The sequence below is a fragment of the Mastomys coucha genome, unplaced genomic scaffold (genome assembly GCF_008632895.1).
Source record: "Mastomys coucha isolate ucsf_1 unplaced genomic scaffold, UCSF_Mcou_1 pScaffold9, whole genome shotgun sequence".
Taxonomy (NCBI): Eukaryota; Metazoa; Chordata; class Mammalia; order Rodentia; family Muridae; genus Mastomys; species Mastomys coucha.
In genome coordinates this window covers 15,551,969-15,576,630 of record NW_022196915.1, presented here as the reverse complement: position 1 = coordinate 15,576,630, position 24,662 = coordinate 15,551,969, and the positions used below count along the sequence as shown (strand labels likewise).

Below are 24,662 nucleotides of genomic sequence, written 5' to 3'. Positions count from 1 at the left end.
GAGAGAGAGAGAGAGAGAGACTCACTAAACAAAAGCTAGATATTTTGCTGCAAATTCAGGCCAGTGAGACTGGAAGGGATACTGATGGTGGGATGGAAACTTGCCCAGGTTGGAGGTCAGAGCATGGCTAGCAGAGAGAGCATACATCAAAGTACTACATGCTCACTGAGGCTCCCTGAGAGGTTTGAAACAAGGGCTGCCTAGGTGAGAAAGGGGAGTGACTAGCTAGAAGGAAAAAGTGGTCACAGTTATGAATCCCTCACAGATATTGCTAGCAATTTTACAGGGAAAAGAAAACCACACCAAAGCTCCCATTGATGATGATTCCCAAACATCTCCCTAGATAACAATCTCACATGCACAGGCACAGGCATAGTTGGCAAAGCTGGGGCATTTTGACATGAACTGCTACTATGCATTTTCAACTAGGTGCTTGGTTCAGACAGGAGGAGCTCTTTGTCCCTTCTTTACAGCATCCTGCTATACTTCATGTGTAGATCTGTCTTGTTCATGAACTTATCAAACACCTCTGGGCCCTGAGAGGTGTCTAGGTTCTGATGTACAGTCCTGGGTGAAATTAGCCACACCCAGAACTCTCTCCCCAGCTAAATGGCTAGATGCTGCCCCCTACAGAAGGCCAGGTTAGCTACGGAGCCTATGCTGTTTGCTTGAGATCTTATTTGTGTGGATAAGGAAATGTTTCTTCTTTGCTATGGCAACTCTAGAATCAGTTTGCTGTGCCCAATTAGACCCCTTTAAAATGGTATGACAGCTGAATATACCCTAGGGTCTTCCAATATCCTTAATGTAGTAATGGGTAAATGCTAAATTAAAAAAAAAAAAAGTTCCTTGCCAGATATCACAGATTAGCTTCCAAATAACAATGGTTCTCTTCACCCTAGACAGTACCTCCTAATGGGATGGGTGCCTGAAAAACCTTCATGAAATGGGATTCAGAAGAAGCCATACCCACACCCAGGAGAACAGTAAGACCCTCAGAAATTCTGAGTTCATTTAGGAGGACCTCTAGCATCAAACTTTACACAGGGATTTGTCTCAAAGTATTCTGACTTAGAGAAAGCATCCCCTGGGTGCTAGCTGTCACCTTAACTTGAATGCCACCCTGTCCTGCCTTTTCTTCTAGCAACTCTGTCTTCATTGACATCTCTACCTCTTTCACCAGGCCTGGCACTGTGCCTCTCTTCCCAACACCCAATCCCTGGTCTTTGTCCTTTGTGCTGGCACCAAATTTCCTTCCTGTCAAGCTACTGAGAACATTTTAATGTCTCTGACTAGCTTGCTAGAACCAGACAGACTGGCTTCTTGAGCATTAAGTCTAATCCAGCCATGGTACAGTAAGCCATGTTTGACCTACAAAACCATGTCGGGGCCAAGCCACCTCCTCCCCACACATAGCCTGTGACTCATGACTTCTAGGAGGACAGTGATTGAGATAAAGGTCATTTGGGATTTCAAAGCAGCCTCTTTAATTGTTGTTGGGTTTTTTTGTTTTGTTTTGTTTTGTTTTTAAACACCTAAGCCATTTTAGTTTTACAGCCATCAAAAGGATTTTGTAATCAAACTACAGGAAAGTGCATAGAACTTTTCATCTTCGAGACAGTTAAAAACATTAATTAACAAGAGCAGGGCACCTCTGAGGAAGAGGAAAAGGCTCTGTCTGGACATGCCCCACTGCCCCTCTCTCAACTCCCTACCACTGTGAGACACACCCTCGTGGCCCTGGATCTTGGTTTCTCCTCTTCCCAGGGCTTAGAGGATTTCATCTCCAATACAGAGCAATGGGAATTTTTGCCAAGGCATGATGCGTGTGTCATGCATTTGTGTATATTGTTGGGGGGATGGAAGTCCAGGCCACTGTAGAGTCACACACTACAGGGGCAGCATGATTTAGGTGGAAATTCCAGTTCAAATGCTATCTTTCAGTCCTGTAGACACTTGTATGAGGCCCTGACAGGAATCATGGTGAATTAAATAGACACTATAAACTGGGCCCAGGTGCAACCTTGACTCCTTGAAGTTCCTCATTGTGTAAGTCTTCTTAATATGGAACTAACAAACAACACTAGGGCCAGTTGCAAAGGACACTCAGTCTGCTAGATGCCTACATAGCCCTCACTTATGCATAGAGAAAAATGGGCCTCGTAGGATTCACCTTCCAGATGGTTCTGCCTCTGTGACTGAGCACTAACTTCTGTCCTGGCAGAGGTGGTTACCTGCACCGAGGGTCTAATCAATGAGATGAAGACCATACCAGGGGGAAAGCTCAGACACCAGGAGGAGTTCATGCGTTTCTCAGTTCTACTAGCCATGTCACCCAGGGACCTGGCTCTAATTTTCCCGTCTTTGAAATCATTCACCCTCCCTGGAGTTGGGAGGATTTGGTAAGACCCAGACAGTATTTAGCATAGTTCCTAGCCTGAGATATTTTCTAGGAAGACTAGCAGGAGGCAAAGGGTCAGGGTGGGCAGTCACATGAGTTGAGCAGACTGCTCATGAGTTTTATGAATTCCTGATTGGGAGATGTAATGAACATTGGAAGGTGAAAGCAATAAGTGCTTTCAAGTACCCTGGAGACTTCTGAAGTGCCCCCAGTGATGTAGAGTTGGTGAGGGTGGTATTTTTAACTGAAGTGCTGTTTCATTCAAAAATTTCTACAAGGAGCAGAAAGTATAGGAAGATAGGAAAAAAATAAGAAAAACAGAAAGGTTTCAAGCCATTTAGAGGGTGATATGCATTTGTAGTCTCTGTCACTGATTCCTAGGAGAGCTGGGACTGACAAGGGCCATGCGGTCCACCTCCCAAAGATGTGTCACTGTAGAGACCTTGATTCACCACTGGCAGGATGAGATCCAACTATATCAGTATAGGGGAAGAGATGTCACTCTGCCACAAGTCTGCATGTCCTTCTCATCTGCCTTGAGAAAGGCCTGTAATGCATACTGATATTCCCCATTAAGTGGTTTATGTATTAAGAACCAGTTTATCCTGTGAGTACACTTTCTGGGGATGGGCACTGTATGATACTGGTTTCCTTACCTTAGAAACCAGCCGTGGCATCAGTGGTCATTAACATTGTCCAAGGGAGAAATGTTTCAGATTGCATTTGTTAGAGCCTACGATGTTCTGGTTGGGTTCAGCCACATTTATTTTCCATGCCTCTCAAGCCATTCCTGGAAATTGAGGGCTGTATCTTCCATCTCATGAGGAGGGCAATGGGGTTTGGAGGTGTGAACAGCTTGCCCTGGCTCATGAAGCATGAAGACTTGACAAGGTCCTAGCTTTTAGCTGCCCTCCAACAACCTACCTTGAAGGAATCTGAGCAATGAGTAGTGAGCTAAGACTAAGAACTTGAAGGTTGGCACTGATCCCTCCGGAGCATGTCTTCTGGGTATTCCTAAGGCTCATTGTGCCTGGCACAGGAACCGAGAAGCATTTGGAACCCATCAGAATGTGGGCTGCTTAAGTGAATAAGAAGTGAATAGATGATTGTCCATAGAAGAGAAACATGCCTGTGTCCCTTCTGAAATACTCTTTAGCTTTGGGGGTGGGGAAGGGATGGAGAATGGGAGAGGGGAAGAGAGAGCAGTCTTTACCAGGGGAAGGTTCTGCCTGCCTGGCAAGAGAAACACCCTTCTGGATGACTGGCTCTGGGTTCACCATACCCTCAACCAGAAGGTACTTTCCTAGGTATAGTGTCTTCTTCCCCATTTATTTCATCCCTTCCTTCCTTCCTTCCTTCCTTCCTTCCTTCCTTCCTTCCTTCCTTCCTTCCTTCCTTCCTCCCTTCCTTCCTTCTTTCTTTCTTTACTTTGGTTTTTGTTTATTTGTTTGTTTGTTTATTTTGGTAGCCTGTAGCAGCATGAACACTTAATCGATTAGGCCCATACCGTGTTTGTTGCACAGAGACCACAAGTATATATGTGGGTAGTGCCCTTGGGCTTTTCCTAAAGGAACTCAGGAGAAGGAAAGCCATTGTCATTTTTAAGTCAGAATGGCCACACCTTGACCTACTTCATCGTGCTTCCAAAGCCAGTTTGCAGGTAACACAGAAGGAGTTTATATCCAGACAATGAAAAACTGCACTTCAAGCCAGCCCTTGGGGAGTTCTGGCTTGCTCCGAACGGGTGTCTTTTTGTCCCATCACTCTGGCCACAGGCTCATTTGTACGCTCACCACATCTGGCCTTTATTTGAAACTCCACCTCAAAGTATTTCATAGCGCACAATATCTTTCCTTATTAAATTCTCCTGTACATTTTTTTTCATAAAAGAGGCACCAAAAGCTGCGGGCCTACCTGTGATGCTGAGACTGTGTTCATAAACCTTTGGAAACCGTTTGTGATTCGTTAATCACATTTTCAAAGGAAGTTACAGATTATAGATATGCTAACAATTGCCGTATACAATGCCTGGCACTGTAATGGGCTCCTTGCAAACAAGGAACAAGGAAGGGAAGTTGGGGAGCCAGGCCTGGGATTTGTCTCACACTGAGGCTGCATGGGGGAAGGGGAGAGCCAGTCTCAGAGTGGAAGCATCCAGAGCTTAACTATTATAGTGTTGCTTGGAGGAGGCATGGAGGGAAAGTCTGCAGAGCTGAGCTCTGCTCAAGCACAGAAGTGCATCTCGGTAGGTGGCAAGGCATTTTATAAATCAGATATTCCCAAATAATCATTAAACTTACAAAGTCTGTAAATATTTCACATAAAATGTATTTTTTTAAAGGAATGCATCTTGCTGGAGAGATGGCTCAGTGGTTAAAAGTGCTACTGCTCTTGCAGAGACCCAGGTTTTATTGACAGCACTCACATCAGGCAGCTTACAACTGCCTTTAACTCTAGTTTCAGGAGACCTCACACTTCCTTCTAGCCTCTGTGGGCTCCTGTACACATGTGGTGCACATAAACCCAGACAGGCATGTACATACACACACATACACACAGATATAATAAGTAAATAATCTTTATAAGCAGTTCATGTATAAAGAAAAGGGAAGGCATTCAATGTGTCCAGTCTGATTGCCTGATGCTTGGAACTCCAGGTAAGATTATTTTCAAGAGAAGGATGTGGTGTGGGCTGATGTGGTGGTATAGACCATAATGCCAGCCTTTGGAGGCAGGCAGGTACATCTGTGTGCGTCAAAAGACAATCTGGTCTACATAGTTCTAGACCAGTCAGGACTAATATGCATACTCTATCTATAGAAGGAAAGGGATCCATTTGGGAAACATACATTGACACATACAAGTGGGCAAAGATGTCAGGTACAATGTGGTCTAGGTACACATATGTCTCTAGGACTCTTATTTCAGGCATGGTGTGGTCCAGGACTATCATATTCCACTTCCACTGCTTTTCCACAGGGGGCTTCATTCCTAAACTAGGATGACCTAAACTAGGAGTCAAGGTACTCATGAGGTGCGCCAAGCTCACATCTCACAACCTTAGTAGTGCCTGTGCATAGGGAACCACCTTTCCTAGGACAATCCAAGAAAACATCCCAGATGTAGTCTTTTGAGTTTCTTTTGCATTGCTGTAGGTTATGTCCCCATCTCTGAACTAATTCCTGCATTCTAGAATGATGTGAGCCTCCCCATATTGTTAGGCCCTACCAATCTCGGACCCAGCAATAGGGGTACCTGCAAGAAACCATAGTCACTTAACCTAGAAAATACGTGAAATGGGTGTGGCCAGTGCATGGGTAAAAGGGCTTACTTCCCCACCTGCTAAGCTTTCTTAATGAGGAAATGGTAGTGGCAGATTTAGAGTCAATGAGCTACTGCCTGTTTGTTACCCTTGGCTCCTTTCAGATACGCAACAGTCCGCTGAGTTTTCTTTTGCTAACCTAAAGAAATCCCTGTGCTTCATTGATGTCTAAGTTCTAATGTTCCCATGTTAAGAAAAAAGTGTGTCAGACCCATTGCACATACTTGGTTAGGCAGCCATTAGGGAGGGCCCTTATCAAAGGGAGCTTCAGAGGGTATAGTTCCCACTCCTGTGTCTTTCAGTGAGGTTGACTTGTAGAACTTTGCACAGTGTAGCAACTGATGGACTGTCATGCTGGGAGATCTTTTACTCTACTCTATGGTCTTTCTCACTGTTCCTTTTTTGTTTTTGAGACAGGGTCTCACTTTTTATCTCAGGCTGCCCTGGAAGCAGCCTGTGCCTCACTCTCTGAGTGCTAGGGTTATAATGAGCTACTATGCTCAACTCTCTGTTTCTTGAGTAGACTCTTGATATATTGGCCTAGGTCCCTTGAGTGGTTATAAAAGAAAATGAAAGGCTGGAGATATGGCATACATGATAGGATGCAGATGTAACTCCTGTGGTAGGATGCTTGCCTACAATGTGCAAAACCCTAGATTCAATCCCCAGACACACTTTAACTGTGAGTAATGGTGCAAGTCTGCATTTGCAGCACTTGGAAGGCAGAGGCAGGAGGATCAGAAGTTCAGAGCCATCCTCAACTACATAACCAATTCAAGATCCACTTGGATTGTGTGGCACCCTATCTCCAATAAAGAAAAAAAAGTCAAGGAGTTTAAACAGATTTCTCTTTTGTAAATGTTACCTCAAAAGAGCTGAGTACCTGAGCACAAATACAGATATCTCTGTCAAGTGTCTGGACTCCCAACTTGTAATGTACATAGTAGAGGGAGACAGTTGTGTCATACTTGTGAGACACCAACATATTCAGCAAAAACCCCTGCCTGTGACAGTGACAATATTATTGAAGTAGCCTTCCTTTCGAGGAATTGAGCAGTGCCCAACTCTGCACAAAGAGTCAGGTCTTCCTGAGTTAAGCACTCCTGTGCTGCCTGGGATGAACTGCCAAGGTAGAGATGTACTTAGCCTGTCCCTTCTGGCAAGTTTTATCAACTCTACTTTACAGCCCAGTGTGAAATGCTTAAGCAGCTCAGTGACTTGCTTAGCACCAGACATCCATATGAAGTGGGCAATGGTAGTGCCTCTGTGCTCTTTTCTTCTGACAAAATCCTAGGCATATTTTGAGGATAAAGATGTGTTTTGTAATTAGGACCTTAGAGTCAGTTTAAGTTTAACAAAAGCTGAAATAACATGAGACTTACACAGAGAAATTAAGGCAGGGTTGGGCAGGTGGTGAGATATCCTTCCCAGGGCTGGCTATAGGATCTTATTTGATTTTGTTATTGCTTTTGTTACTTAGCCTGTCAGAACCCATCTTCCTAACTCAGTGGGATGTACAATGATAGAAGCAAAAATAAGGGAGGGATGCTATAAGTAACTTCATGAGAAGAGAAGGGTGATGCTTAACTATCTGTCTTTACTGTCTTAGACTTTGTATGAGTGTGGTACATGTATGTATTTGTCCTGGGTATTTGCATGTGAACATGCAGATGTGAGTGCATGTATGTACATGTATATCCTGAAGCCAGAGGTCCATGTCAGGTACCTTTCTCAGTAATTCTCTATTCATTTTTAAAGGCAGGATGTCTTATAGAGTCTGGTGTTCATTGGCGGCAAGACTGGCTAGTCAATGAGCTCCAATGATCTGCCAGCCTCTGTCTCCATACTCAGTACCAATGTACTGCATCTCCCTTTTACATGAATCTTGGGGATCTGAACTTGCATGGCAAGAATTTTACCATCACCATAGCTCCCAAATGCCTTATACTGTCAAGGTATCCAATGTGTGTGTATATATGATATGTGTGTGTGTGTGTATGTGTGTGTGTGTGTACTGAGTAATTGAATAAAGTAACATTGTGAAGTGACCAAAAGGTGAATTCCTTCTTCCAAAGCAAAACAGAAGAATGGTTCAGATCCATCAACAGGCAACCCAATAATCTGTGGTAGTATGCTTTTGAAGTTCAAGTTCTGGGCTGCCTGGAATTTTTGCGAATAGTTCTTACTGAAATAAGCTTGGAAGCCAGTGGCCTCTGTATCTGAAGTTCAGTGGGGCTGTCAAACTGTCTTCCCATAAAGAAGGTCCTGAGTCCTAGCACTCTATACATCTCCCCTGTGGCTCCTGCTCACGGCTCAGACCCAAACATCTCCCTCATCCTTCCTTCCTTCCCGTTCCTTCCTTCTGCTTTTAGTAAGGCTGTCTCATCCAGCTTCCATGCACACAGGAACTTTCCCTAACATGATCCAACTGCTAATCTGCTATCGTTTACAGTGGCTTCCGAGAGAACCACTTTCCTTCCTCTTCATCTGGAGTGGATCTGATGTCATAAAAGTGACTGTGAATGGTGAATGTCTTGTTAACTGGAAACCTCATAGACGAGAGTGTCAGCCTAGTTGACAGCACACCCTTTTGAAGGCAGGCAGGGTAGCCTTCTTGGGTGGTGGTGGTGCAGAGGGTAGGGGAGACTTTCTAGAGATGGTGCAGGATCCCCACAGTAAAGATGGCAGGGAATAAAGAGTATAGGAGCAACATTTGGCATTGTTTGGTACCACAACCACCCCTCCTATCCACAGTCCCTTGGATTGCACTGAGGGCCATTTTAGATTTGTTTGATTCTAAAGTGGCAAAGGTTTCTCCTTTGTGTCTGGGGTACCTTCAGTAACTGCACCTGGAATCACCAATCAATGTCCAAAATGACAATTTGGGGTCTTAAAATATTTAGACTGGCCCTGCATCTCTCTTAGCTTTTTTGTTTAATCAAAACAGAACTGAGTCAAAGAACAGAAAAGAAAATGTGTATACCTCCATGCTTGAGTCTTGTATATATGTACAACTATGTATATATGTTAGTGTACTATGAACTTGTGAAGTCCTTGCTTATCCTTAGCCTGCAGCAGAGGGCAGACTTTCCTACCTTATAAACACCACAGTAAGCAGCAGTAAAGGCCTCAAGACACACAAACATCTAGACGCAAGAATGTCCGGTCGATAAAATGGTACACTTGCTGGTTGACTAACACCAGTGATTTAGGGGGGGAAGTGAAAGCACTCCCCAGTTTATTAATGCACTCATCAGCTCTTCCAGAGGAATGCCCTAATGGCCATTAAATCTGGCAGCGATTCCCAATACTCACATCGACTCCAGGTGAGGGAGCTGTGCTTAGCTCAGCACCGCCATGGCCAGTAGCAAACAGGAGGTCTGTGAGTCTGCAAAGTGTTCTCAGGATGCTAAGCCCAAGTCTAACTGTGGAGAAGTTTATGAAGCTTAGGGGAAAGGACAAGATTTGATAAATATATGTAGGAAGCTTTTTCCTCTGCCATAAAGGGCTGCCATAAAATCATCAGATTTGAAGAGAGAGAGGTCTTCCCACCCTTCACATATTCTTTCCAAGAGTGAGATAAATATTCTTTGCACCTGGCATTTTAGAGTCAAGGAATTCTCTAGACAAATGTATGCCAAGCAAAGAGTTGACCTTTATATTCTTCAAATTGGAAGAAACATGAATAGCCATGGCTGACATTCAAGTCTTTACATCGCAACCCACAGGGATGATCTCAGGTACCCATCATTTCCTCACAGCTCACACTCAGCAAGAAGATCTTAGGAGGATAAAGATGCCCAGGTGGATAACTTCACAACTTTTTGTCTGTCTTTCTCCTCTTCCCTATGCTAGTATGAAGAAGGAAAAAAGCGGAGGAAACCTAACTACAGTAGCGTGGATCTCTCAGAAGTCGAGTGGGAAGACCGAGATGATGTGGTAAGTGACCCTCTGCAGACTTCATTGTCAAGGACAATAATAACCATAAAAGAGAGCCAAGAGGCTGGTCCAGAGGACAGCAGAGGGCTGTGAAAACAATAGACCCTTCCCTTATCATTGGAGCTGCATAGCTCTCCTGCCAGCCTGCTGAGCCTATACCCAGCAGGCTCTGGTTTCCTCTGCAGCTGATTCATTCCACTTCATCCCAGTATAATTGTTAGGACTTGCCTTACCATCTTCATGGAATCCTGTTGCTGGGCAATAGGAGGCCCAGTAACTACAAAGACACAGCATCTATAGTCCAATAAGACAGGATCCCAGATGGACAGAATGAACTTGTTAGGTCTACATGGACACAACTCTTGTTGCCGGAGAGTAGCAGAGGAGTCTGAAGGCCCACTTTCCCCATGTACGGTCAGCCTCCCCGCCCCACTGCTACCCCCATTCCAATTCCTATATCCTGAGCTTCTACCCTTCCCATGGGATGTTGCAAGAAGGCATTTGACATCCTATACTATCTCCTCTTGCTTTATAGAAACAGGGCTGGCGTCCTAACTCCCTGGTGACTGCTTTGTTCAGTTTTCATAGCCTCCGCTCTGTGAATGGCCTCAGATAGCAGAAAGCTCAGGTTTTTCTCCCTTGCCCATAAAATGAAAAAGCCATATCTATTACAGAAATTTAACCTAGCCCTGTCTGGTTAAACCCAAGCTCAGACAAAATAAAGTTGCCATTCAATAAAAGCTACCACCTCATCTACTCCCCTTTTCCTATCTGCCACTGCTTTGACATCATGGAGATTCAATGGCCCAGGAAGTTTGCTGTCTTCTCTTCCTCAAGCACTGTGACCAGGATCATGGTGGATTCTTGAGGTAAACTGCACCTCTTGTGCTCTGCTCAATCCCTGCACCATTGTAGACAGCTACACTGCCAGGACTCAAATCTCACATGTGTAGAGACACTGTCTCTCATGTGTGGCCATTATTGCTTCCCCTCATGGTTGTCCTCACAGATGCTTTGAGAACTGAACATTCTGGTCTAATGAAAGATCTAAAAAGTGCTTATACCATTGTGTGGCTTCATGAGGATGCTGGGAATGGGCCCTCTGGGATCACCAGTGCTAATTCCTACTCTGATCCTTTGAGACTAGCTTCTGCTCGCTCTCTCTTCTATGGTCTCCATTTCCCAAGCTGCTTTGACCTCACAGAATGCTCTCTGCTTCTTTCTTAGAAGTGTTGGGGTTTACTATAGTCAGGATTCTTCACGTTTTCTGTTGTAATCTTGGTCATACTAACCAGTACTTTGCAAGTCTCATTTCCCTCTTATCCCCTGTGCTCCTGCTAGTCCTGTTTTGGGTGGTAAGGGGGCATCTCCTTTTGCTATTCATGGATCTGAAATGATTTTTGTCTTCTTATCTCATTTTCTTTTATGAGTGGAGTTTCAAATATCAGATTCCCAGCATGCACTTCACTGACATCTAACTTAAAAGACTAGGTTCTAGGTGTCTACTCTCAGAATTAGCATATTCTTCTTATGTACAAATTGGGCTCTGGCTATCTTTTGTCTGGTTCTCTTGGGGCTAGAAGCCCAAGGCATTAGTTCTTTTAATATCAATGTGTTTGACATAGGAAAACCTAAGCCACCATCTCTCCTGTGGATCTGTGCCCAAACTATTGGAGAATTTTGGAAATCTGTATAACACATTCTCTTATGAGGAATGTACAGAGGCCCTCATAGCCATGTACTAATGTAGAAGCTTGCAAATAAGTAAGGGAGAGCAGGGTTCAGGACACCATCAGTATAGGACTGTGGAAGTAGCACTTACTGGACCACATCAGTGAAGTCTTCCTGGATACAGAGAACCTGGTTGCAGAGGACCAGAGCATCCTACTTCTCATGGACAGCAAGGCTCTTGTATAGTTTAATAAACACATTTATAGCATAGACCCTGCTGCATACTTCAATGATGCACTATCACATATGTTATTTAAACATTTTGCCAAATAGTCTGGCCAAGGTTAAAATAAGGGGGCTGAAAAGATGTCTCCATTGGTGAAGTGCTTGCTGTGCAAGCAGGAGGCCTGAGGTTGATCCCCAGCACCTCTATGAAAAGCCAGCCATGAATGGTGCAATTCCAGTTGTAATTTCAGTACTGGGTAGAAGGAGCTTGATCTCATCTAATGGGTCCCAGCAAGAGATCCTGCTCTGAGGGGTAAAGTCCAACATGAAACTCTGGCCTTCTCCTCTCACAAGTGCACAAACCCACATATACAACCACTTGCACATACATATACCTATGCAGACACACATACAAACACACACAAGACAAAAGTAGGGCACAGAGAGAAGTGTGCACATGACTTCTGTTGTCACCATAGTATCATGTATCCTGTCAGTTGTTGTGGAAAGACAGATATTTAGGTGACCCATGTGTCAGCAGTGTCTATGTAACCAGAGAGGATCATCTCCAGGAAAACAAAAAGTATCTTAATTTTCTTTTAATTTTTATTTTCCCTCTTTCTTTTCCTTCTTCCAGCCCCCTCTAACTATCTTCCCTCTACCCTTCCAACTCTCAACGTGATAGTCTCTTTTTCTTTGATTATTATTAATATATGTATACATATATTATACATATATTTGTATATATATATTTATATATTTGAGTGAGTATGTGGGTGTGTGTGAATGAGTGTATGTGTATACATAAATACATATAAATACAACTTGATGAGTCTGTTTTTATTGTTTGTGTGAATATGGTTTCAGGGCTGAAATTTCAGGAGATGCCTGAAGGAATTAAGGATGGTTTTCAGTTTTATTCCTGTTACATTTTAGTCATTGCTGAACTTTCCACAGTGAACGTGATTATTTCTATAAATAGGAAAGGCTCATATAAACCACAATAGCTACCAAATAAGGAACTTTTCTTGTGTACAGTCCCACCCTCAGTGTAATGATGAGCTCATTTATTTCTCATTACAGTCCCATCAAGAATTATCCCCATTTTGCAGTTAAGGACACTGAGGCATGAAACTTATGTCACAGTCTGTCTTAGTTAGCATTTCTGTCGCTGGGGAGAAATGCCATAACCATGAAACTCTTATAAAGGACACGATTTAACTGGGGCTGACTTACAGTTCAAAAGTTTGCTCTCATGGCAGAAAGCACGGTAGTGTACAGGCAGACATGGTGCTGGAGAAGGAGCTGAGAGTCCTACATCTGTATTATCAGGCAGCAAAAAGGGCAAGTGAGCCACACTGGGTCTGGCTTGAGCATCTAAAACCTCAAAGTCCACCCCCAGAGGGCTGACCTTCTCAAACAGAGCCCCATCTACTCCAATAAGACCACATCTCCTAATAGTGTCACTGCCTATGGGAGCCATTTTCTTTCAAACCACCACACAGTCCAAAGTTACACATCAGGCTGTTTTGCCCCTAATCTGTGTCCTTGACATACCCATTTTAGTGTGCCATGGATAAGGTCCTAGAATTCCAGGGTCCCTGAAGACTCCATTTGGTATCCATACATGTGGTGAGTTTTACAAAGTGACTACAAAGTAAATGTCCATCCTTATGATGGTGTTATGGGCTCTTGGAGCACAAAAGAGGAGCCTTTTCTTGGGCTAAACATGGCAGATACATATATACTTACCCATTGTCCAACCCACCCTACAATCATCCAAGCCTGTGGTCTCTGAATTTCTTGCCTCACAGTAGTGAACAATGAAGATCAAACGATATCAGAAGGGCAAGCGAGTGAAGTTGTTTCTTTAAAATTTATTTATATATGTATATATGTATTTTGTATGTATGCCTGCCTGACAGAAGAGAGCATCAGACAGAAGTGGACACCAGATCTCACTATAGATGGTTGGAGTTGCCATGTGAATGCTGGGAATTGAATTCAGGACCTCTAGATGAAAAGCCATTGCTCTTAACCACAAAGCCATCCCTCTAGCCCAAAAGTGAAATTTTACTGTGAAGTAAAGTGAACCCCCTACACCCCCTTAGAGCAAGAAAAATTCTTGAAAATGAGCTACCAAGTCCTACTTTGGAAAGAGGCTGCATATAAATTGTGCATCCAATTGGAGCAAATTCAATTTTGTTTGAATTGTTAGTTGAACATATGTTAATTGGTCAAGAGAAAGTATGCAGTCTCAGGAAAAAGCACATCCATGGGAGAAAAGCACAAAAGGTTTAAGATTGTGTAGAGGTCCTTGTAAAGTATCAGTTTTCTTGGAGTTCTCTGTGGTTTGAATATACACTTAGATCTTTTATTTTCTACAACCCTGATTGATTGCCCATAGAATGTGGGGCTACCTTGCTCTGAGTTTTTAATCAATCTTACAGCCACAGCACTATGGATTCTATTTCTAACCCAACTGGAACCCATGTGGTTGCAATGTAAGCCTTTCTCCTACTGCCCTCAGAAAGCCCATACTTCTTCCCATGAGTCTCTTGGAAAGTATCTCCAGAGCCCTTTCTTCCCAAAGCCCTATGAAGGTCTCACCCTGCGACATATTCTGAGACCTTTGGTCACATATTCCCAAGACTTTTATTCTTCTTTATACAGTGTTGCCTTTCTGAATCTCATGCTTGATCCCTTGAACCTCAAGCCCCTGTGAGCCAAGCTGATGTGGGAAGGAAGGGAATTTGTGGCTGGGACTCTCTGTGCCTGCTACCTTCATGTACTGGTTGAATGCTTTCTTGGTAAAGAAACGGCTATTTACCTGCCCTGTCTTACATCCCTTCCATCTTCAGGGTTGATTAGGTAACTTATAATTAGGGGCTCAGAAGAGCAGGCCTCTGAAAGTTGAAAGCCCTGTCCTTACATGAACAATAATTCACCACCAGGAGAATGGGCTGTCATTACATAAGGAGACTCAATCTACGATTACCACTCTATCTTCTGGGAAAGCTTCCTTCAGTGGGCTCTTCCTAAGAGGGAAGAGCAGCAGACTTCAGGTGGAATGAGCATCCAGCATTAATTGGAACATGATACTAGAAAAGTAGGTGCTTTGATGGGTTGCACAAGCTGAGGATTCTCAAGGACTCCAGGGAAGCATGTGTGAACCAGGTACTAGGGTGCATCCCAAAGGCTGATCAGGGGCAAAACTTTTATATCCCTAGAGGGGGTTTTGCCTTCTAGGGTATTCATCTCATTGTGATGAGTGCTGTCTCTGTGGCCACCGCATATCATGCGCACAGATGCCCAGGATCTGATAGGGAACACAAAAGGTACTGCACACCATTGGCATCCCTTACTCGCCTTTCTTTGGGTGTGCTAAGTCAAGCATCTATGCATGTGATTTTTAATGACAGCTTAATCAGCTAACATATGGACACACAAAGATTATTTTTAAAGTTTTCCTCTGCCAAACCCTTTTCATTTTCCCCAGATGTTCATGATTACAACTCCAGGCAGTGGCAAGTTCAAAGGCTGTTCAGAGCAGCACCAACAGCCATGTTTTTCCCACTTTCTGCAGGGAAGACCTGATTGTTGTTGCTCACCATTCTTGTCTGAAGTCTGTGGACCTCCCTTAGGTGTGGGACTTCTCGTATGATTATGTGCACAGAATTCTTTGCAATACGCACCCCTTTAAGATAGAAGAGTGTCTTTTCTAGAATGCTCCAGCCTTGCAAAGTGCATTTCAACCATTAATCTCTTCCCTCCTCTGTTAGTTAGAACAGAATATCACCTTCCAATAGGTTCTGGATCCCAGGGATTGAAGTTTATAAAAGAGCTAGCTATTGGGATGTAAAACCACAGAAAATGACATAGTCAATTTCTAAAACTTGATCTTTGAGAAATCAAGAAATAAAAATATATATAGTTTTATATTAAAATAATAAGATAGTTAATTTTATCCTCTGATTTAGGTAGCAGAGGTTAGGAATGTGTATGTGTGGTGTGTGTGTGTGTGTGTGTGTGTGTGTGTGTGTTTAGGTATGTACACCACATGCATGAAACAAATCCCTTTGAACCTAGAAGAGCTGGAGTCATTGGTGGTTATGAGCTGCCTAATGAGGGTACTAAGAACTAAACCCAGGTCCTCTGCAAGAGTCGAAAGCACTCTTAATCACTGAGCCATCTTTCCAGCACCAGGAGCTTGGGCTTAAGAGGTAAGAGAGCCTGTGATTACCGGGGCAAAGTTCCTTGTCTAAGGCCTCAGTTTTTCCTCCAGTCAAGTAGGTACAGGAATAGAAATACAAAAGGTAGTTCTGTGAGTTTTAGAATTAGTGTCTGGTCAGCAGGAAGGTCTCGGTCAACAATAGCTACCAATAATGGGAGCTTCCAGTAATCTGATGACTACAGATTAGAAAGCTCCTGGGTCTCGGTGGCTTCACTCAGGGTCAGTTTTGATTGGACAAATGACAGAAGAAGATGCTGAGGCACAAAGAGATGGAAAGAACAGTGGTATGTGTCAGTAAAGAGATCCTTGCTACCTTGTGGTCCCTGATGCCCCACATTGTCCCATCTCAGTCTATCTAGCTTTATCAAATTAGGAGTAGAAAGCTGAAATCTGCTGAGGTAGGGGAGATTGCACTCAGTGGGCTCTGGCCAGTGAGGAAAGGAAACGGAGTCTATGGATGTGCAAAAGCGTCCTCGGCACGAGATGTGTTTTTCATTCAGCTTATGGTCAAAGCAGCTGGAGAGATGTTGGTAAGAGGATGGGCATCGATGTCCAGCCAACCAGAGCGTGAATTCTGATTCACTTAGCTGGCAGCAGACATCTGACACCCCACTGGGGTGAGGAGGATGACTCCACAGAAGAAGGTGACGATGCCTACTGGTGAGAGTGGTAGTCAGGATGGAGAATGGCCAAGGCATGGAGAATAGTTAGTGTGTAGCGGGCACTTATCTGCTTGCTACTTGGCTACTCCTTGCTACAATTATATGAGATGGCTGCTGTCCTCAGTTCTGTTTGGCAGAAGAGGAAACTGAGGCACAGAGAAAGCTGTGATTTGCCTGTCATCATAAAGTGCTAGGTGATACCATCATATCATCTCTCGAGTCTGTTTCTACATGACAGCCTTCTGTCCTTCCTCCTGAGGAGGTACTCAGGAAGGAGAGCTTATTTTTATTGTAAGACTAGAATAACTGTTGAAATCTTTTCCTCCAGAAAGCATCAGTGACCCTGGCCTTGGGCCCTCCTTGGCCTCATACTAATTGTTCTTTGCTACCGGGGGTCCAGGGGCAGGTTGGCAAGGAAAGGCTGACCTAATCTCTGACTTGCCTGGGGAACTTGAGAGGGGAGGGTCCCAAATGGCTTTAGGCAGGCACCAGAAAGAGGAAAAATGAAAACCATGTTAAAGATAAATTGAGCCCGTTCTTAAAAGTTAGAAAGTAGACTTAATTAGGACCAGCTCTCTCCAGCCCAAACCACAAAAGTTAAAATGGGAAAATATTTCCAGAAATGCCCATTATGTGTTGTTAAAAAAATATCTAAAGTAAAATATATGTTTTATTTTATACATGCCTCCAGCTAAAAATTATGCTTTTACTCTCTCTCTCACAGAAGATGGGAATGTGAACCCAAATCTAGACAGCCCTGAATCAAATTTAGGGTGCTTGCAAGCCCTGCCATTTCCTATCAGCCCCATCTCTCGCAAGCTCCTTAAAGGAGAAAAGAAATTAAAACCAAAAAATAAAACAAAACAAAAAACCTGAAGTGCAGACAGAGAAAGAACAGTTCCCCATGGGCTGGCATGCCGACCTTTGTTCCCATCCCATTAGATGGCCTTTCCTGTCATGTCCCCTTGCTGCCCATGAAGGCACATCCTTCATCACCCAGACCGCTGTCCTCTGAACTCATGGAAGGCCACAGGTAATTAGATAAGGTCAGCCGGGGGAGGGGAGGCAAACCAGGCTCACTGTTCCAAGATGGGCCCTCCAAAACTCAGAAGCAGGGTCAGTGCTGGTCACTGTCCTGTCAGCAAGACCATTAATCGGGTGACCGTCTGAAACTTATTCATGTTATGGAAAGAGTTACTGTCTCCCCAGTGCCCCCCAATCTTTTCAACTACTGTTTAGAAAAATGTCTTTAAGCTTGATTATCATTTGAAAAATGATTTCTTCATGACAAATCGGTACCCTTTTTGAAAACCAACTTGTCCCCCAGAGACATTCTCATTTGTTGATAGTTTTAGCAGATTGTCTAGAGTTCATTTTCTGACCTCCAGACTCATCAACATCCTGAGGCCTCTCTTGTTGCTGCCCCTAAGGGGTTCACTTAAGCTCCCCAAATCAGAGTTGAAAGTCATTTGTCCTTGTTTACCCCCTCCCATTGTCCAGGAGCATCAAAGGATGTGGGGTTTGCTTGTGTACCCCAATTCAGAATTGAAAGTCATTTGTCCTTGTTCACCACTATCACCACCCCTGTGGTTCAGGAATGGCAGAGGAGCTGGAATCTTCCCTGGAGAGCTGATTTAGAGTTCTGCATATTTAGCCTTCTGTGCAGAAGCATGAAGGATTGCTGGGAATCCTGTCTGGGCTTTGTATAGGGATGTCAGTGGCCAGTCATCCAATGACATGAAAACCCAAGGAGGTACTAACTTCTGATTTCATTTTCTTGTTCTAGTTACGAAATGCCATGGTGAATCGGAAGACCGGGAAATTCTCCATGGAGGTGAAGAAGACCGTGGACAAAGGGGTACCGTTTTCTCAAACATTCTTGCCACTTCATTAAAACAAGCCATTGTGAAAAAAAGAAAATTAGCTTTGGAGGTTCTACCTGGAATAAATATCTTTCGCTGAGCTCAATTCTCTCTTGTCTTTACTTATCTCTAACAAGACTCATGTAGTGCTATTGTTAACCAGTTCACAGTGTGTCCATTTATTTATTTATTTATTTTTGCTGATTTCTGAAGAACATCATCTAGCAGACTAACCGTGTTTTCTTTTCTCTATGACTTTTTCCCCCCTGATCTAGAAACGGGTTTTGGTGATGACCAATGACTACTACTATACAGACATCAAGGGTACTCCTTTCAGGTAGAGCTGACCAGACTCATGGTCATTCCATCAGACCTCTCAGTGTGTTTGTACCTACCTGCTGGCCTCTCAGAGCTTATCATCTGCCCAAAGGCCAGAAAGATTGAGGAAGGGGCTTTGCCCAGGCTGCTCTTTGGTTTTGTTCAAAAAATGGGGAAACCGGTTCAGGCCCACTCAAGTAGCCCATCCATTTGCCACAGCCTCGCATCCCATTCCCAACACAAAATCTCCAGAGCTCCCAGGAAGGGTGGAGGACATCAGTTCAGAGGGTCACTAGGTTCTCACCATTTCACCTGCTACTTTCTAAGATCCATTTCTCACCTTCTATTTTCACAACCCAGTAATCCTGCAGGTAGCATTTCATCCCCATCTTGTGCTTCCGTCTCAACTTTGCTGAATGTCCTTCTGTGTTGTCTCCCTCTTATCTTCCTTAAAAAAAAAAAAAAAAACCAAAAAAACAAAACAAAACAAAAACACCATTGTCTGCTTTCAGAACATTCTGAAGTGGCCTTCCACTGTTGTTATGTGATTTGTAGAAAACAAAACAAAATAAAAACCCAAAACCTTATTTTAGCAGGGTTACTATTGGCATCTTTCAGAGGTAACAGAGAAGTTAATTAGTACAGATGAATCTGAAAAGAATATTCTAGCATCACTGTCATGCACTGCCAAGGATTGTGAGCAGATGCAATTTGGAACCAAGAGGAATCAAGGAACACACGAGCCACTAAATGACTTTGCCAAAAGAAGGGACTTTAAAAAAAAAAAAAAAAAAAAAAAAAAAAAAAAAAAAAAAAAAAACAGTCTCTTACTTTAGGCCAAAAACAGAAAGGCATTTAAATCAAGCAATAAGAATGTGGGAAAGCTGTTAGACTAGGAAGTAGACCAGGCTCAAAAGCCAGCCATATGGTCATGCTACTACATTGAGTGTCATGGGAGTTCTTGCTTTTGCCCTTGAGAAAGGGGGGTCAATATTTCTGGTGACTGGAGATCTCTGAGGAAGTTCAGAGCAGAGGTGTGTAAGGTGGTAGCAAGGAGCAGGGTGTGTGGCCTTGGGAGGACATCTAGGGGAGGGCTTTCTGGAGGGGCAAGCTGTTGGCCACAAATCTTGCAAACACAACAGCAGCCAGTTGCCGCTGGCATTTCCAATCAGAAATGACTTTGAAGCAGCTGCTTGAGCCTCAGAAAAACCAACACCCACTATAATCAGTGAGGTTTTTGAAAGTAAACTGTTGGAAAAATTGTTTACAGAACATGAAATGGAAATGTGAAAATGGAAAATAAAAAAAAAAAATGTTAGCCCCCAAGACTATTCCAGCCAGTGCCCTAGACTTCAAGGTTTGCTTTGTTTCTCCGCACAGTTTAGGTGTGGCGCTCTCCAGGGGCCATGGGAAATACTTCTTCCGAGGGAATGTAACCATTGAAGAAGGTAAGAGGCAAACTTGGGTTGGCTTATCCTTGGGCATGGGGAAGAAGGCTGAGAGCTGAATGCCAGAGACCTGAAGAGCATGTGTGACTTTCAAGCCTCTGGCTGGTGATTTGGGCACTTGACTCAAATCACCACCCTCTAGATGCTGTTTTTCTTGTCAGTTTTGTGTGGGTTCCTGACAAAATGGTGGGAACCCCAACCAGTGGCTGATTTTATTATACTCTTTTATCCATAATGTTGTGGAGGTGAATTATGGGAATCTCATACCACCTTTACTATTTTCATATGTTCAGAATTTGTGGAAGAATTAAATTAATGTAAAAAACCCAAGTCTGAGAAGGACCAATGCAAAGAAAGATCTGGAAGCCTTTGCTTTCAACATAGTTGGATCATACATCTCATTGGTATTATGTTACCCTTTGCCCATGGAAAATGTGACTACTGAAGAGACTAACAGAGATTGGGAAGTGGAAGTAGGGTCGTGTGGCTCTAAGATCTACCTCCATAAAGAGTAGGTGGACAGTGACTCCCATAGACTTTAGCCATCCCTAAATCCATCAAGTATAAAGTTGTTATCAAAAAAATTGCCCTTTCTATACCCCAACAGCTCACAAATCCTAACCAGTTACCATTTCCAATATTGTGAACACTTGGAATTAGGTGAGCATGGTGTTTAAAGGGCTTTTAGTCTGTAAATCACTTTGAGGAAAGCACTTGCTTAACCTGGCCTTTAGATCAGGTCATCAGCCCATGAGCCCTGCAGTGTTTCACAATCTGACAAGGAACAATGATGTCTGATGGAACAGAAGGGAGAGTAGAGGGCTCCACCAGGTGCTGGGTAGAAATAAGGATATACCAATCTAAGAGCCAAACATATGGCCTCTCTTCTCAAAGATATATGAGAACAACAAGTAAACCTTGTGACCTTGACAAGATATACCCTAAAGCATGTTTTCTTAAGAGCCATGCTTCCATTTCTAGAATTTTCTACTTCCATGAGCCGTGTGGAGTTTTGAGACCACCAGTGCCCTTGAAGCAATAAAATTAATGCCCAAGGCATTTGAGATGAAACTGAGAAAAGGACTCATGGTCAGAAGAGAAAGAGATATCTTTAGTAGGCCATTTGCCCCTTAATCTGTCCCTCCCTTGCTTTCGCTCTCTTGTTTCTTTGTTTCTGTCTCTTTCTCCGTTTGTTCCTTCCTTCCAACCCTTCCTTCCTCTGTCCTCTAGTGTCTGCTCCCCCCACCCCACCCCAATCTGGCTTTCTCTCCTGTCCACAATTGTCTTTGCTGTCTTTTGGGCCATTTCTCTGCTCACTATCTACTTCCTGTGTGTTCCACAGCTGTTAGGCTGAGCATTGAGAGAAATTCAGAACTAAGCAAGAAATTAGTCTGAATACTCAGCAAGGGGGCTAGTGTCTGGTTATCCATACAAATGAGATCAGATCTTCCTCTCCCCATGGGTCCTCTGTAAATAAAAAGACTCAGTCCTGTCAGTTCCCTGAGTGAAAGAGCCCAGGAAGGCTGCTTTCCCTGAGGCTGCCAGCCAAAAGCTCATCAGCAGTGAGAGCTGTGGGCTGATCATAGCTCCCTTATGTTCTTGGAGTGGAAAGTTCCTTGCGGATGGTACCCATATTTCAGGGTTTCTGTAGTTAGGAAGGCTACTCTGAAAGATGACTGGTTTCTCCATATGCTTTGCCAATGCCAGCTGCTACCAAGATAATGAATATAAAGATATACTCACAATTGTAAGGGCTCAGGGCTGAGCGTTTAGCCCAGCAGTAGAACATTGGCCTAGCAGATACCACATTTTGGGTTCAGTCCCCAGCATCCCTAAAACAGTGTTGAAGCTTGAAGCCTGAGCTGGTCTTCTTGCTGATGTGACTTTTCATAATCTCTTTTGACACATTGCTTCTTTTTCAGAATTATACATAATGATAACTGAGTAAATTGAGTGTATGCTATTATTCTCAGCTTCATTGGGTATGGTTTTATTTTTAAAGGGATCAAAATTAGAAGGGAAAATACTGGAGAAATTTTACATTTGTTGGTACCCAAGAAATCAGAGAAGAAATTATAGTGAAACTGGTCCCTCAGGTCTCATCTGTGGTGTCCATGAGACTGAGCCAGGGTGCACTTCAGGGATGAAGGGCTGACTAAACTGTAGTGAGGGAAGGAAATAGGCCTGACACCTCCAACAGCATTCTTGAAAGGCATAGGTCACAGAAAGGCCTCTACTCTTGTCACTCCTGGAGTGAGCTCTCTCCCTACCATCCACATGGCTTACAGTTCACTTTGCTTTATTCTTGGCTTAAAAGTTGCTTTTTCAACCTGACCACCATAGGTAAAACTGAAGCAAAGCTCTAAGTGAAGCCTTCCTATCTTTGTCCTCTCTGCCCATCCCAAAGCTTTCTTTTCTGCAAGGTGTTTGTTCTATTGCCAACTTCTCAGAATATATTACAAACTTGTACCTGCCTCAGGAAAAATATTGAAGGAAATGAGGGGAAGAAAGGAGGAGAAGGGAGCAGGAAGTGAGGGAGTGAGAATGAGAAGGAGGGAGAAAACAAGGAAGGAAAGAAGAGAGGGAAAGGAGGAGGGAGAGAGAATGAATACGATTGCCTTATTTAACCTTTTTTAACTTTTTTAATTACCTTATTTAACCATTTTGTAGAGTTTTGGAGAATATTTCTTGCATCGGAAAGTTGATATAGCTCAAGGGTTGATATGATATTCCCAAGTGTTCAACAGCTTACTTCCTATAGCACTGAGCAAAATTATGTGGACATCTAATATATTATGCATGTGCATTTGACATGGAAATTGGAGTAGCGGGAGTCATTTGAGAAACTGATTCCCTGAAACACGTCATAAACATTGCCAGAGTCCCCAAGCATATGTGGAAAAGCTTCTCAGAAGATGATCCATTGAAATCAATGAAATGGTGGCTCCACAGAGTCTTATCTCATTTATGTTGCTATATCATAATACTCGAGGCTAAGACCCTATAAACATTTCTTTAGTTTTTAGTTTTAAAGGCTCAAAGTTTGACACAACATGGCAAAGGCAGAAAGTGATGTTGCTATATATATGTATCAGAGCCACTAGAGCAAGTAAGAAAGCAAGAGACCCATTCCTGGGGCCATTATACTAATCTCTTCACTTTTCATTGAGCCTAGCCTTAGAGGTTCCCACTCTCTCAATGCTGGAGTTCAAGCTCCCAACACACACACACACACACACACACACACACACACACCCTCTGGAAGACAAACCATATCACAAGCACAGTATAGATGAGGAAGTCTGCAGTGTTCTGGGAGACTCTTAGGTTCCATGGCATCAGCTCTGCTAACTACTCTTCTAGATTGATGACACTCTTTCACTTAGGATCCTGTAACAACTATTAGCATCTTTTATTGCTGGTCAAAAATAATTGAGTATTGATAATATCGTTTCATTCAATGTATAATTTCACCCACATAACTAACTAACTAATGACATAGACCTGTGAGCATCACAAAAGGTTTAATGGCCTGGCCTGGTTCTCAGTACTCATGTAGCTCCAGAATCTGTCCTGCTAGCCATCCTGTTAGAAGTGTCCTTCATTTTCATGCAGTTGAGATTTCTCTGGCATGAATACCAAGGGAATATGGTGGTGCTGGCCACAGTGGGGTACAAGAGTTGTTTGGATGACTTTGTACATGAGTTCCAGAATCTTTGTTCCCCAGCATATCCCTTTGGGGTTGATATTTACTGTGAACCTGCCCCCTTACAAGCGCCATCCTAGAGTATTTGAGGTATATAGGAAGATGGGAAAGAGTGATCCTTACTCACTAAAGCTTTGTTTTTGTTTTTTTAACTTCCAGGCCTCCATGACTTAGAACATCCTGACGTGTCCTTGGCAGATGAATGGTAAGATCCAAGTGTCCTTCATCAGCTTCAGGATTTGTTGTCCACTTTGTTGTCTACTTGCTTGCCCTCTTCCCAGTTTTCCTGGTCTAAATGCAAATGGGGGAATAAACCATGAATATTTATATCTTCTCCTTTGGGACACTGTCCCATTCTTAGGTCCTACTGCAACACTGACCTGCACCCAGAGCACCGCCATCTATCTCAACTGGAAGCCATTAAGCTCTACCTCAAAGGCAAGGAGCCTCTGCTTCAATGTGAGTGTGCTCTCCAAGCATTCTTGTGGGTGTGGGGAGGGCAAAAGCTGCAAGCCATTGAGGAAGCCTAGGTTTCAAGAGCAGCTTTGGTTTTCTATACATTGTCAGTCATGTTATACCCAGCCAAGTCAAGAGCAGCTTTGGTTTTCTATAGATTGTCAGTCATATTATACCCAGCCAAGTTTATTTCCTATAGGAAAACATGAGAAATCATGTAGGTGTTGACCATAGTATTCTTAATTACATTGGGTCTACTCTCCCAAGCCATCTAGTTAAGTAAGCAATTGGAGTAAGATGGAGATAATAATGGTGGGCAGAGATCGCTATTCCAGTCCCCCTATTCTAAAAATGAGGAACTAAGGCTGGCCAAAAAATTATCTCCTGCTAGAGCTTAACCTATTCTCGTGATTCCCCA

General features: G+C 43.4%; 1 protein-coding gene across 2 annotated transcripts in view; it reads left to right on the top strand.

Moving 5' to 3' along the window:
• Cacna2d3 (calcium voltage-gated channel auxiliary subunit alpha2delta 3) overlaps positions 1–24,662 on the top strand; it is an 816,591-nt gene that overhangs the window by 635,904 nt on the left and 156,025 nt on the right. For both annotated transcript variants that reach the window (XM_031361417.1, XM_031361418.1), the window contains 6 exons: positions 9,579–9,662; positions 18,241–18,312; positions 18,592–18,653; positions 20,015–20,082; positions 23,948–23,993; positions 24,150–24,247. In XM_031361417.1, coding sequence (XP_031217277.1) covers positions 9,579–9,662; positions 18,241–18,312; positions 18,592–18,653; positions 20,015–20,082; positions 23,948–23,993; positions 24,150–24,247 — 430 coding nt within the window. The remainder of the gene's footprint in view (positions 1–9,578; positions 9,663–18,240; positions 18,313–18,591; positions 18,654–20,014; positions 20,083–23,947; positions 23,994–24,149; positions 24,248–24,662) is intronic.